This window comes from Acanthochromis polyacanthus, chromosome 20 (assembly GCF_021347895.1).
Source record: "Acanthochromis polyacanthus isolate Apoly-LR-REF ecotype Palm Island chromosome 20, KAUST_Apoly_ChrSc, whole genome shotgun sequence".
Lineage (NCBI taxonomy): Eukaryota > Metazoa > Chordata > Actinopteri > Pomacentridae > Acanthochromis > Acanthochromis polyacanthus.
Window position 1 is genome coordinate 17721079 of NC_067132.1, and position 14085 is coordinate 17735163.

A 14085-nucleotide genomic window follows, 5' to 3' on the forward strand; every position below is an offset into this window, starting at 1 on the left:
ATATTAAGTTATGGGTACCATCATTTTTGTCCAGCCCTATTTCATTAGTTTGTTTTTTTTAAATAATTATGTTAATCAACAATTCAAAAGTGATGGCTGATTTTGATTATTTAATTTTCAATAAATTTGTATTTATTGTTACTTTTGTGAGTTTCAAGTGATTTCAGTGAGAATTGTGGGTTTTTCCTTCTTTCACTGAGGGGTACCAACAATTTTGTCCACGTGTGTATACTGAAAACAGATTGAAATAATCAATGAGACAATAAGCATGCAAAATCACAAAATCAAATAGTTAAGTCAACAACAGCTGCATTAAAGTGTCCTCTAGTTTATTATTACTGTTAAGGAAGTACCCTAATTGTAAAGGTGTAAATGTTTAGGTCAAAACCTTATAATCCCATCTATGGTGTGATTGTACATGAGTGATTTATATATTAGAGATTAAACACTACAAATGTTACATGAAATGCTACTTTACCTAATTAGAATTCACATTAAGACTGAAACCCTGTAGTGTTATTAATTATGGAGCAAAACACCTAACCATTAAATAATATAGCTGTAGTGCTCCTGTAGTATAAATAACCAAGCTCATACATTTGGGTCACTGTCATTATTTCTGACACTGACGCATTGCTTCTTAAAACAACAGGAATACTATCTAACTGAAAGTAATGTTAACGTTAAATCCACATCATCTGTGTTACATTAGCAGTGTTAGATTAACACCAGCATACCTTTTAATAAATGTCGGATACATGTTCGTGCTGTGTCTTCTGTTGCTGCTTCCTCTCATTTTAATTTGTAGGTGACTTTGTTCATGACACAATGTTACTGAATGTAAGGTGCTTCTTATTAACAGCAGTACAGCAGGTCAAACAGATAAATCTGAACACCTGAACAACATATATTTTGGACGGTGGAAGATGTTTGAGTAGGTGCTGCTGTGTGTGTGATTCCACAGATGAAGAAGACTGCTTAATACGACTTATTATTAAAACAGTGTTTAGTTTATTTGTCAGTCTTGGACATTATTGATTTGTTGTTTTATAATGATTTCGCCGCTTTTTCTGTTCGCTTTTTCTTTTGTTGTGACAACCGGTCATCAGCAAATATTTTTCAGCATTGTTTTCACTGAAGAAATAAATGTTACAAGCTTTATTCGCAGTTTATTCGTATAGTTCTGATATGGGATTCTAGTTACCAAACTGTTCTTACCTCTAAAAAGCCCTCCTCCTCTTTTCTGACTGCTTTTTTTCTTTTGCGCTCTCCTTAATGTTGAATTTTAGAGAATTTATTGGAGATTAACTTGTCAGGGAAGGCTTTTTCCATGGCTCGCTTTACTACATTCATCATTCATACACATAACAGATAGCATTCCACAATTTATCACCGTGGACCCATCCCCTCCTCATCAACAGGTGTGTGCGCACATGCAAGCCACTAATGTATGTGTGTGTGCTGTGCTCAGCATCACATGATTGGTCATATGAGCACGTATTCACATCTGGGTGTTTGCATAGGTTATGATGAGTCTGTGTCTTTACAGGCAGACTTCTCTGTGTCTGGCTGGCTGAGCATAACTCATTCGGAGAGACACACACACACACACACACACACACACACACACACACACCTTCCTCTGGAAACTTTCAGTCACAGATCGTATACAGCACACTTGGGCGTGCATACATGTGCGTACATGCACGTTGAACATATAGCCACTAAATTATGGGCTAGATAAGATGGAACTTTGATCTAGTGAGAAAAGTTGGTGTGCGCAAAGGAAAACACACTCACAGATGCAACACACCGACTTGTGTTTTATGGCACCTGGTTTCTGTTGATTAATGCGGGGTAATAATTTAAAACTCCTCGGCCGACAAAGATTACAGAGACAGCATACTCTTGTACATAAATTCAGCAGATACTGACATAAAATGTGTTCAGAACATCGTTCCTTTATGAAAATCGTCAGATGATCTACAGAAATATATAAAATACTTCGTGTGACATCATTCTTGTATTTATTTTAGTTGTATTATTAATGGCCAGAAATGTCAAAATAGCCCCTTTTTGTTATGCCTGATTTATCTGAGGAGTTTAGAGTGCAGTCCATTTATACTGTTGAAGCTTTGGGCTCTGTTAGAGCTTTATTCTGCCATACCTGTTAGCTCACTTTTTTTCATTTTGCTCATTGAAGTGTAAATCCAATTTGAATCAGAGATGTCCTCTCTTGTTCCTTCTGTTCCTTTGTCTCTGTACATCAGACATTTCTCTTCTTTCAGGTATTGCTATTTATTGAGATGCCTGTAGCTGTCTTGGGCATAAGTAGGCCAGGCAAGCACACACGCACATACCGATAAACACAAGTGAATACACATTCATGCACAGATTGAGAGCCAGTGAGAAGTAGGGCAGACAAAGCAGGCAGTATTACCCAAACCTTTGCATCTCAGGAGCAGACTGTCCCAGAGGAGCATCATGTCATAACAGCACTGATTGCACAGCATTTAGGAATGCCTGCAGAGTTAACCTCTCAATGATGAGGGGTCGCCAGTGATGTAATCACCCCTCTCTACCCCCCCCCCCCCCCCCCCCCCCCCCCTGCAGACTGCACATACACACCCTTGCCTCCGTTCCCCTCCATTGTCGTCTATGCATGGTGTGGGATAATTGTCCACAAATGCTCTGTGGTGGCAATTAGACATGCAAGATTTACTCTCAAGCCAACCACTTCCAAAAACACAAGACTGTATCCCGCCAAAAATGTGGGATGTTTCAGTTGCCTTTAGTTTCGTGCATTTACCTGTTTTGCTCTTTTATGCTGATTTTTGAGGTGACTCACTTTGTCTCCGCCTCTCATCCAGGTGCAGTACAGTGATGCACAGAGTGGTAAGGATTTTGTGACCTACCTGACCCTCTCCCCTGTGCAAATGACTTTCCATGGCACCGGGAGCACCCTCCAAGCCAGCCATGACCAGGTATGTGTCTGCATATCTCTTTGGTATTGTGCAAATATATATATCAGTAACCTTATGCAAAATGCCGAACGGAGGGGGGAAAAAAGTATCAATATTTGATATGGCCGCCCTTTGCGTTTTAAACAGTGCAAGTTTTTCCAAATGTACTTCAACATTGTAATTCAGGGTATCTGGCAGGTAAGTGGCTTGCTCTTGTAGATGCTGAATATTGTTAATTTCATACAGTTTTGGCTTAATGCACCCATGATCTGTGAAATTTGGGAACAAACAGCTCCCAACAAGTTTCATGAATTGTGTTAGGAATGTGCCAAGAAGTGTTTCAATTTATTTACATCCTTAACCTTTTATCCTTTATCTTGTCTAAACACTTCAACGGATAGTAAATTGGATCTAGATTTTGATCTAGAAACTAGATTGTTGAGTCCAGTACTGATTCTGATCAAATCTAACAACAGTATATTGTCCAGTGTCATGTTTTTCTTGGATACATAGACATAAATAAGCAGATATTATCATACGTCTTAAAAACATTTCACAGTGCAATTTAATCAAGAAAAAATAGTGTCACAGATGGCAGTATTAAATTTATAGTAATTTTTAAACTGTAAATATTAAATGTAATTAATTTTGGGTAGTAACTCAATAAATAGCATATAAAACTTTTATTGCTGGAATTTGCTTCTCTGCAATTTCTTTTTGCCAGCGTACAGTACACACACTCATTGTAATAACCCTGCAACACCCCACAACTGTCCAAAGATATCAGCCAGACTCTACTCTGCAGCTTCTGCTTCACCTGGTGCAGTTAAGTGTAGCATGTACTGTATACAGTGTCGTATATAGGGCAAATTATGGCGAGTCCCATCCTCTAATTAAGCCTCGGCTCTGTGGTTTTGTTATTAATCGCCAGGGCATCAGAACCACCTGGGATAATAATTGCATTTCTTTCTGACATCCTTCTGTTCCTCCCACACACGCCCGCCAGTTTGCCATGATTTTCAATCCATCAAAGTAATCCTCATCCAGAAATCTGATTGACTATCTCCGCAACTTGGGGCGGACCCCTCAATCTGTCTCCCTCCCTCTCTAGTTTTCTCCCTCACTCTCTCTCGCAACTCCCTGTATTCAGAAGGAGGTTCTTTGTCTTGCGTTGCCCAAGCAGAAAACCAGTTGCTTACATTCTATCATCTAAACATAGGACGCTCCTTTGTTCGGCAGTCTTCAAAGCTTTAATAAAGGGCCAGCCCGGCCCCGAATGGGACAGCTGACAGGGGGCTAGTGTCGCCACCGCTAACTGAGAGCCAAGCCAATATAGGCCAGTCAGGTCTGCGTCCTTTGGACCTGTTGTTGCCAGGAGCACTGGGGCATGACCGACTGTTAGAGAAGGCCTTTCTTTTCCTCTTCTCAGTACAGTGAGGAGTATGACCACAAAGGGAGCACCTAACAATAAGGGGTCACCCTCAGCAGCCCCTCAAGCCCCAACACTTGAACAGTCCTGAAGGCGTCACATATTTGGTCAGCTTTACCATGATGCTGCAAAGACAGTGACAGAGATGCCGGCTGCTTAGACGATGGATCTGCTCTTGACATACTAATGGCCCTCAGAGTTACCTGTACATCTGTGTAATAGATTCTCTCAAATACTGGTGAATCTCAGGCAAGCTATTGCACAATTCAGATCCATCTGAATTGCCAAATAATAGTTTATTAGCGTTCCATGTGTTTCCGATGCCACATGTTGGCCTTGGCACCCACTCACATGAACACTCACTATGCAATTTAATCTGTGCAGTTAGACATTGTAAATCTGATGTGATGGAACAGGGGATCTCTTTACTAAGAAACGATAAAACCTTTCCTGGAGCCTGTCTGTGGTGCTGCACACAATTAACACACTAACGTGTGCTAACTCTGCTCAGATTCATTACACGTCTCTCTGGGAATTTCCTGCAGTGTTATCTGTGCTCACTCATGGAGGTTTATGTCAGGTAGGCCAGAGCAGCTGATAAAGATCAACAGCCAGAGGAAATCCTCTCCACACCTCTCTGCCCATGATGTATGAAGGAAAGATGCACAAGATATGGGCTACAGTTATGAGTTAGTTTGCAAACACAAACTAGAAACAACATTATCATTTAGTTTATGTGTGTGCTTAAGTGGTTTTGGCATTTTAGGCTTTTCTTGGCCCCTTTACATGTTTTTTTTAAACTGACATAGGCTATAGCTATGAACAACGGCCAGATGTCAGGTGCTGCTGTAGAAGTGCAAAACAGTTGTTCTGTATTTTTAAAAAAGGAGGTGACAGCTTGTGAAGTCACACTTAAACAACGTAGCCTCAGGCTAGAACACACTGATCTGAAGTAAGAACACATGTGGTCTCAGAAACACTGACGTTTTTATTTTCTGAATCTGCAAAAGATGCTGTCTGATCATTTAATGAAAAGAACTTCTATTAACAGACATGAACAGGTTTACTGTTTATAATGCCTGAATGGACCACTTTGTTATTTTGGTGTAGAACTGAAAGAGCATGTATTTCTTCCACTAAAATATGCTCCTGCTTCTTTCTGTGCCCCAAGATGCATTTTACCAGCTATTCTTAGTAGTTATTGGTTTGTGTCACGCTAGGGATTTAATGATTAATATTTAAGACATATCATTAGCTATTAAATTATGATGGTTGCTAGAAAACACAGCACTGTCTATTTCAAAGCCATTCAGTGTTTGAAAAAGCCAGTGTAGCATCACAACTTCTAGCCAGCTGGGAAAAATGACATGGTAAACCTGAGTAGTAGGCCTCTGTATGTGTAAGCATTATTTTGTTTTATTTTTGCATGCATACATGGAGAAATGTGTGCCTCTGAGTTTAAAAATGCTGTAAATGTGGAGTAATGCTGACTATACCAGTTTGGTTGGACATTATTGTGTTCCATTCAAAATGTAAAAATGTTGTTTAAATTAGCTGGTTTTCATTTGTTAATTGCTGTGCTGACACTTTGGCAGGTCTTTTTTCCAAATGGATGATATTGATATTGTCAGAAACAACTTGATATAAGAACTTATTTCCGTGATAAGTCCATTTTATCATCGTACATGTGTACATTTCCATATTGTATTTTGATAAGGTTAAGTGTAGATTCCCTGCAAAGTTTGCAAACATCTCCTGGCAGCGCAGGTCATGTCCTCAGTGAATGCCGTGAATCAGTCAGCTTTATGTGTACGTGTGGAAAGAATTGGAGGAGTCTGGATGGAATGTGAATAGTAAATGGCAATTAATTAAATACTTGTAAAAGGCACATCCTGACAGTAAAAGCTTTGTATATCCTTCTGTTGGACAGTGAATGTTAATGATCGAAAGCAGAAGTGTTGTCTTTGTCATTTTCACGTCGTCTGCGCTTTATCAGCAAGGGCAGGCACACATACACAGAAGCACCTACACGCACCATGCCATAATGCTCAGGCCTTGTCCACACATTCCTGGAGGGCCTGTATGTATGAGAGATATACAGCTGAGTGCCCTTTCTGACCTCATGTGCCATCTACTCGGTGCCATCTGCCAAACACATGTGAGCCCGTGGGCTGTTATGCTAGCTGAAACCAGCCTGGAGCAAAAGATGTTTGTCAACATGTTTTCTATTTTGGATAGAACTGTTTTCTATTCATAGTCTTAGCCTTCAGTTGCAGTGTATTTATTTAACATCATACACTTAGATGAAAATGGAAAACACCGCACTGATGGCTCTGAACAACCAGAAGCACGATGAATACAGTATGTTTCACCCTGATCTTTGCACACGTCTTATGTTCTCAGTTTCCATATTTAGCTGTAGGTTTATTTTTAGGTGACCTGTTGTTTGAAGGGCAGCCGAACTTGCATCCACAAGCTACTCCATCACTACAGACTTCCAGCTTTACTGTGTGCTTGACACTCTCAAGGTCATCTCGGTTTTGCTCTGTTGAATCCACACTCACACAATTGATATGTCTGTTGCAAGGCCGAACTGCAGGCCAAGGCAGTGGGATATATTTAGAGTTGTTTTTTTTTTTTTTTGACTGGACTACATGTTTTTTAGACAGACTGATTTCTGTGTTTGTTCTGCAGAGCTGAAGTAACTCTCTGGCACTCCCTCTGTGGCGGCAGTGGGACACCAGGGGGGCCGAGGCCCACTGAGCTGTGTGTGAGGTGTCGCTGGTCCAACATGAGTGGCCCGCAATCGAAGATGACAGGGTGACTGTTGTCTGCCACCAGACTCTTGTGTGTGTCTGTGTATGCCAGGGTGTGTGCGGGGTTGCTTTGCGTGCAGTAATGTCCTCAGCTGAGCCACCCTGGGTCCCAGGGGCCCTGTCTCCCAGATTGTCAGCTGTGGCTGCTTGAGTTTCCTGCAGCAAGAGCACTTTTTGGCTGATTTGATGTGACATGTTGACCATAGTGCATCAGGATTAAAATGTGTTGTAGACATGCTTTCAGGTAATGAGGGCCTGTTTTTTTGAATTATTTTTTCTGGATTTATTTCTTGTAAATTGTATCAGGCTTTCCAGATCTCTGTGTAATTTTTCATCTTGCTGCTGAGCAAAGTTTTCCATAACATGTCTGTGAACAGACCGTGTTTACTGAGGTAGTGCTGATTCTCTTTGTGAAAAATTTTTCCCTCAAGGTCTGTGTTACCTTATCAAAACATCATTCGGTCACATGTTTGCTTAGTCGATCATTTTTGTTATTGCACACCAGATTCACGCACGCATGTAGATAACCATGCCCTTAGGTTACACAAACCTCCCTACAGAAACTAAATATTAGACAGTCCTGCTGAAATTAATTGGGCGTCTGACCTTGTCCTGGTATGTGGATTTCTGCTGCCAGTGGAGTTGTGATGTTCAAACAAAGGATAAAGGGACAAGGCTGTAGGGAGTTGATAATGAGGACTGGTGGTGAGGAATGTATTTTTTGTACACATTTCTGATGTTTTTTTTTTTTTTCCTGGAAATGTTTTGAAAATACTAGCAAAACTGGATTTTGGGCTGCCACAAGAGGGTACAGAGTAGGTTACGGCGGTACCACCACAGACGCCTAAGATGTACAGTTTGATTTATACTGTGGAGTAAAAAAATTTTTCGAGGTGGGTGACGTAGCACCACCACAATACTAAAGGGAAATCTCACTCACATAGGCACATCTGAGAGTGGCTGGTGACTAGTACATGGTTAAACTGTGCTTCCTGCATTAGCTATAGTGAGAGAAGAAAGCATGACAGTCGGGATTCATAGTGGCAGATAGAGGAGGATAACTGATGCTTGGTCTGGTGACTGCTGGCATGGTCTTCAGAGATCCCCCATGGAGCTCAGGAGAACAGCAGGAGAGGGAGCTACAGAGGGGCGGAGGTTGTACAAGCCTTGTGTTTGAAGTCTTCCTTCCCGACTGGAGCGCAGACGTTACCCAAGGCTGGGCTCCTCTCAGGGGGTCCCGCCGGAGTGTTACCCAACCAGGCAGGCAGCTGTTGAACAGCTTCTTCTGCCTGCTTATCTGTCTTGTCTGTCTCCTCTTTATGTACCATTGTTGTGTAACCAAACACAGCACCTGGACGTATCCTAAATCACAGAATGTGGAGAAAACAGGAAAGTGTGACCTAATCTGCATCTACATGGCCTTAAGGTTTTGAGTTAATGTGGGCATTTGTAAGTTTCTAGAACTCCACTGATTACCTTCTGCCTATCTTGTTTAAACATACTGATGTGTCACTATATAATGGAATCGTCAATCAAATAAGCACACTACTTATATGAAGACAACTCTAGAAGCCTGTGAATGAAGACTCAAAGAAATTGAGTTGTTGACAGCTGTATGTCATAATATAATTGATGCATTCTGTCAGGGTTTAGCTGCACTGTTTCCTGCTGAACATCATGCTGACACAACTTTTTTGGGCCAAAACAGCCAAGATCTTGAAAAGAACCTGTAAATACTTGGCTGATATCAAGTCATACTAGAGTGTAGTGATCCAAAATCTGGCTTGCAGGAGCATTCATCGGCTGCTTAGCCAGTCCAAGAACTGCTCTGCTAGAAATGCAAGTACTGTTTACAGCACATTAGTGTCAGTAGTCATTGCAGAATGCCATTTCGAGCTTTGGCTGGATGTCTCAATAAAAAAAAAAACTGACTCAGCCCTAACTTCGTCACCAGTCCATCTTCCGTAGAAATTCTTCTGCAGCTCTGTGGTGTTGTGTCCAAATTCAAAAAGCAAATTCAATATAAACTCACTTGCTGTTGCATATTTATAAAAATGCAATGCGTCACTGAGTGATGTGAGCCACATTCAGTAAATTCTTGTGCCTTCATGGCCAATTCATGATTTCCACATGCACTGAGTGGACAACAGATGTACGTGCAATTCCGTTCGTACTACAAATACAGCATAGGTTGGTCTGCTACTGCATTGACATGTCGAATGTCCCCTCACACTGAACACAGAAAATCATACAGGGCTTGTGGGGATGTTGCTGAGACTTTGCCCGTTTTACGGGATATAGCAGCAAAGAACAGCATCTATTTGAGTGATTGCACCAGTAATGTTCCAGGTGTTATAGAATAGTCTGCAGATGGAGTTTGCTATCTTTCTGTTCTTAGCATAAGAGAATTTGTAATTTCCCATTGTGTTTGGGTGTCACTGATGGGAAAGAATATACAACCTCTCATTAAAAGTAGCATTCATTCTGTTCTCCAGGTCCATGAGCAGTCCTTGCATTTGAGTATAAAGTCTACGAGGTTACACTTATTAGTGTAGACATCCACAGAACTGTCCACATGGACCCTCTCTGACTTGGGTAGATGACAATATTTAAACCATACAGACACAGAAAACATGAATAGGCATTTAGGAATGATTACCCTTTGAGACAGAAAATTTCTAATAGGGTGAGTAAGTAATCTCCTTCAAACTACTGTATTTCCAACAGTAAGGTGAGTAGATTGACCAAAGTTCCTGAAAAGGTTCTTACTCGCGAGGGAAAGTTCTTATGATGGAAACTTCCCTTGCACCCCATCAACAACACCTTTCCAAGGAGCTCATACCTTGCACTCCTACTGTCAGACCTACCCAACTCCTGCTGGTTCCCTTACCCATCACCACCCTGGAGAGACGACAAAGTGAAGCATCCACAGAGCGATCCATCACTCGCGCCTGTCTTCCCTCATGCCCTCCTCAGGAAACACCTTTCAGACCAGGAGATTAGAGTGTGACGGGAGAGTAGAGGAGCAGTGAAAGAATGATGGAGGAGGAAGGAGGGAGACGGAGAGGGGAGGCTGGAGAAAAGTGGAGAAGAACTGGAGAGAAATTGATTAAGTGGGCCATGCAAAAGATTGATGAGGACGAGGAATGAGAAAATGGGAGATGGAGGTGACTGTCTTTTTTCTTAGCTCATCAGAGGAAGCAGTGACCACTGGGGAGAGAATAAACATGAACTTGCCCATTAGGGGACCTGTTGATAGCTTCAAGTGGCCCCTTTGGAACATTAGCATGTCTGTTAAGGGCCGACATGGTGTGAACTGAACATACACACACACACACACGCACACGTGGTCACACACATGCAAACACTGAGCCTTTTTTGTGTCACCATAATATAAAAGATAAACTACAAGTATCTGGCCGCTATTTTGTACAAGATGAAAGCAGTAAAACTGTACATTGTCAGTGTCTGTTTTTCCCTAACATCAGCTCCTGGTTATTTTGTTAATGAGTGAGCTGACGATTGTGTAGTGCACTTTGTAACTAAAGTAAGCGATCAACAAAGGTATCTTTGAGATATTTTTACATTTTTTGCCAATCGGTGACTCTGCTGTCTGACAAATAGTTTTTGCATGATAAAAACGGTTTAGTCATGCAAATTACAAAACATTCCTTGTAGTTGTGCGGTCACTAGACATGCAGATGATTTTGATTTTATCTGCTTAGATTTTGAGATCTCCACCCCTGAGATTTCAGCCTTCACTTCCAATACAGTGGAGAACAATGGAGTTGGATTCATGGTCCTGAAACCAATTAAAATTTGCATTTAAAAATATTCTCTCTGGAAAACATCATTGAAAATAATGCGAAGAAAAATTTTATAAGGTATTATGTGGAAGAAAGTCGATGTGTAGAAAGAGAGAATACTTTTTTTTGTGCATGTAATTTAGGTGAATAGACATTGTAACAAAGCACCAGGCCTCAAGTCGTGTTCCATGAGTACTATGAAGTAATGCTAACATTAATTTCTTGTACACCTACAACTGTGCATATGACTCATTTTTTTAATAAAGAATCTATGCAGTAGCTCAGATTTAAATGGAAAAAGAAGTACAGTATATCAACTGTTTTATTGCTTGAAGTACCATGCAGTGCCGTCTGCATCTTGGCCTTGGCTGATGTGCATTAAAAATCAGACATTTATGGAGGATGATTGAACATCTTACACTCGCAAGAAACATAATTTACCCACAAGTGTTAGCTAAACAGATGATAACGCTGTTCAGGCCCTAATGAAAACAAAAGTCAAATGCCTGAAAGTAACTTGATACTTTTTTAGTTGTCAGAGACATCCAGAATTTTCAAACTCTCAAATATATATTGAGGACTTGTGCAATTTTACTCACAGATGGTGTTACAGTACCTGTGAGTGGAGATGAAATGTCATTACCTGGAATGTCTCTGAAAGCTGAATTCTGGCAATATGATACATTAAAAGATCTAAAAACATTCAGCTAATGGTAAATAGTAGCAGTTGTATTTTGCCATATATTGCTATTTTGTGTAAATATCTAATTTTATTGCGGAGGAAAATGAATAGAAGAGATGTCCCAAAGGATTTTTATGTAAAATTTAGTTCATTATTTATGTGTATACAAGTGAATTGTTCTTCCTCCTTCTTGTCAGACTAGTGTGATTGCTTTAATGCAACCAAAGGTGCTAGATTCATTATCACATCCCTGCTAAGAGTGGCAAGATGTTTTGGCAGTGGCCTTGCAGCCTTCAGTGCCTTTAGACTCTGTGTGCGATTTCCCACTCACACAAATTTGGTGTGGATAAAGGTGTGCAAACCAATCACGCCTTTCCTCACTCACCACCTGTGTGGGAGACTTGAGCAAGCCGGCCTTCTAAATCATTACCTACCTCTCTTTGTAGCATCTTTGCCTCATTATCTTAATGTCATTTGATACTGAGTGATAGTTCGCCGTGCTGAAAAGGTCCCCGAGATAAGAGGCGCATATTTAATCCTATGCTCCCCAATTCCCAGTGACAATGTGCGAGATGTGTCACCTGTGGAGAAAACACCTTTTCTAACAACTAAACGATTAGCCTTTCACTCTGCAAAGGTTAATATTTCTCCTTTGAGTCATACTCAGCATCATGCAGACTGTTTGGCTGTCTACTGTTGCATTTCATTGTTCTGATATACAAATCACACGGCAGGAATGTTTCCACAGATTTAGCCTTCACTACAAAGATGTCAAAGTGACAAGTGAATGATATTCTTCTATTTGAGCCTTTTGGAAATAATCCATTTGACACACAGTTGTGACGGTGATGTATATAAATCTGCCCAATCTCTTGATCCGCTGCTCCCAAGGCCAACATATTACGACATAGATAAAACGGAGAACCGCAAAGCAACACCGATGCCGTCAGTCTTGTCCCACTTTTGGAGAGTTGCACAATTTATCAGGCTTCTATTGTGCAACGTTGCAAGGAAAACCTCTGGATTTTAACAAAGCCCTTTAACTTGATATGAGGCACACATCTTGTGGTTAAAAACTTATAAGAATTAATCATCACTGCAGTGCTCCAAAAGCAAACCACACGCTGACAGTAATTGCAGGCATACATGTTTACCTCACAGGCATGAAAACAACCTCACATATACATACACACATGCACACACCACACAATGACCTGTATTGTCATTTGTAATTATGCTGTTGTGTTCTTAACTTAATGAAATCAGATCTCCCATGTGCTTAGATGCTATTTGTTTGTAAAAGTTGTTTTTGATTTCCATCGTACACAGTATGATTAAACTATGGCTTACTGATATCTCTGGCTATCGTTCAGATTTTGATGGCAGGTCCGCAGCCATACAAGTCGTTGGTTAAGACCTATCGACAACCATGATCTACAAAGTTAAGATTCTGTCTTACCGGTCATGAATTAGGCCCTAAAAGACCCTAACTGTTTCATGGCGGGTATAGCTGCACCTCCACTGGTGGGAGTGGGGTCATTAATGTCCCATGGTAGGATCAGTGCTTTCTGGCCGTGTACTGAGTTATGGAGATGAGCGTAGCGACTGGGGAATGTTTTTCTGTCTGTCTGAGCCCTCCCCACCCACCACAACCACCTCCCTCTCATCTGGATGTTAACGTATTCTCAGGCCTCAAACAGCAGACATTTTGAAACACTCAAAACAACAATCACATCGGGGGTTAACACCAGTTACGACCAAGGTGTCACATACCCCTGCAGTTTAACACTTTGTGTCTGCGTGTGTGTGTGTGTGTCTGCCTGCTTCACACTAGTATCAACATGATCTCCTCTGTAAATAAAGTCACAAGTGACAGCTTGTGTTCTGTTTTATATGCAAACTCAGTCCAACCCTTTGCATTTAAAGGAGATAAGGTAGGATTAAGCAAACCGCAACGTCACTACGAAAATGCGAGAGAAAGAAATTGCAGTCGCAAGTGAAACAGGAGGTGCACTTGGTTTTTTGTTGTTTTTTTTTGAAGGAGATCACCTCTCACTTTGCATGTCTTAGCAACAATCAGGCCTGCTCTCTCCTGTTGAATTTAACCGCTATTACTGGCTTAGATGTTTGCAACGAGTTAGTAAGCATTCATCCTGAATATGATCTAGTGACACAGCAAATTACGCTACATTGTAGTTGCGTAAAGTGACACGGACACGTCCTATCCGATGTCAGAAAGGCGTGGGAGGAGGAGGTTTAAGACAATGTGTGATCAGCCATCATGGAGCTCGGACAGGCTATAAATCCAGCTTTAGACTACAGCCAGCAGCTGGTTAGTTTAACGTAGTGCAAATATGGGAAACAGGCAAAACACCTAGCCTGGCTCTGG

At 41.1% G+C, this 14085-nt stretch overlaps 1 protein-coding gene across 1 annotated transcript in view; it reads left to right on the forward strand.

Moving 5' to 3' along the window:
• The window catches only part of stau2 (staufen double-stranded RNA binding protein 2), a 96253-nt gene that overhangs the window by 63957 nt on the left and 18211 nt on the right, over window positions 1-14085 (forward strand). The window contains exon 14 of the mRNA XM_051940441.1: window positions 2871-2984. Coding sequence (XP_051796401.1) covers window positions 2871-2984 — 114 coding nt within the window. The remainder of the gene's footprint in view (window positions 1-2870; window positions 2985-14085) is intronic.